At 23.8% G+C, this 1,461-nt stretch overlaps 1 protein-coding gene across 1 annotated transcript in view; it reads left to right on the forward strand.

The window, feature by feature from the left end:
* Positions 1 to 1,023, forward strand: part of Phum_PHUM184680 (prominin, putative) — a gene marked incomplete at both ends in the record, with an annotated part of 6,246 nt that extends 5,223 nt beyond the window's left edge. The window contains 3 exons of the mRNA XM_002425193.1: positions 20 to 76; positions 590 to 754; positions 909 to 1,023. Coding sequence (XP_002425238.1) covers positions 20 to 76; positions 590 to 754; positions 909 to 1,023 — 337 coding nt within the window. The remainder of the gene's footprint in view (positions 1 to 19; positions 77 to 589; positions 755 to 908) is intronic.
* Between the last annotated feature and the right edge of the window lie 438 nt (positions 1,024 to 1,461).

Below are 1,461 nucleotides of genomic sequence, written 5' to 3' on the forward strand. Positions count from 1 at the left end.
TTGTTGTATTCTGTTACAGCGAATATCTTTACGACGCCTATGCTGACAGGGATAACATGCCCCTCGCAATGACTCAGTGAGTCCTCTTTTTGTATTTGATTGTTGTGCATGGCTCACGTTTTTAATAAATCACTTATTTATATTATTATTATTATTACTACTACTATTACTACTACTGTTACTTATTAATAATAATAACAAAACTATTTTAATATTATTTATTTATTTTGCTCGTAAAAAAAAAAAAAAACATTTTTTTTCTTCTTCGCACTTTTGTTTTCCGCTTTGTCGTTTGATTTTTCTTTATCACTTTAACAATTCTTTACTCATTTTGGAAATTTTTTTTATGAAATTAAATTGTCGAATTAATTTTAATACTTTTTCACATTTTTTTTTTTTTTTTTTGTTCAGTATTTTGTTTGTTTTCATTTAATTATTATATTTAAAAAATAAAATAAAAATAAAAAACCTTTTACCGGTTAATATGATGATGCAGCTTTTATTGATTGATTTTTTTTTTTTTTTTGGTTTAGTTTTGACTTTTTTTTTTATTTTTTTATTTTTTTGTTTTTTTTTATATATATAATAGAATTGATAAGAAAAAGAAAAAAAATCATCACAACAAGAATTATCAGGATAATTTTGAAAGCGGGAGTAATGCACCGTATTTGCAAGACTACAGCGCACATTTAGGTCGATCCGACAGGAGTTCATCGGCAAACAATGAGGCTAGATATAATGACATGGCTCCAAAGTAAGCAAAAAAAAAAATTTTAAACGTAAATTAATAATTTGAAAATGGTTGAAATGAGTGAGAACACAACAGCAATTGTTTAAAAAATAATAATAATAATAATAAAAGGAAAAGAATTAATTGAATTTTTTTTTTTTTTTTTTGCTTTTCTCAGACATTGGAACGACTATTCCAATTCACGTGGAGGTTCAAACGGTCCCCCAAGGTATCATCATCCATCATCAACAGAATATGAAAGACCACCGCCATATTATTATCCAGGACCGTAAGTGTTTTCATTTTTGCTTTTTTTTTAACTTTTTTTTTTTTTTTTTTTATCATCGCGTAACCGGTTTTTTATTTTCCTTTTTTTTGTATTACAGAGAAAGATCGTAAATATCGTTTTTTCTCTCTCTCTCACTCTCGTGGAAAATTTTTTTAAATAATATTTTAAAAAGAAAAGATCGTACGGGGGAAAATAAAATAAAACGTTTAACGATTTTAATAATTCACACGTGAATATATAAAAATAATAATAATTTTAATTGTTTTCAAAAAAAAAAAAAAGAAAATTTTTTTGTTTTTCTTTTACGTAAAATGTTTAAAAAGAAAAAAATTTTTAATAATAATAATAATAATTTTTTTTTTTTTTTGTAATGTGTTAAGCGTTAAATTTAGTTTAAGTTTTTTTTTTTTTTTTGTCGTTTTCAATTTTACAATTTTGTGTA

This window comes from Pediculus humanus, genomic scaffold, assembly GCF_000006295.1.
Source record: "Pediculus humanus corporis 1103172107534 genomic scaffold, whole genome shotgun sequence".
Taxonomy (NCBI): Eukaryota; Metazoa; Arthropoda; class Insecta; order Psocodea; family Pediculidae; genus Pediculus; species Pediculus humanus.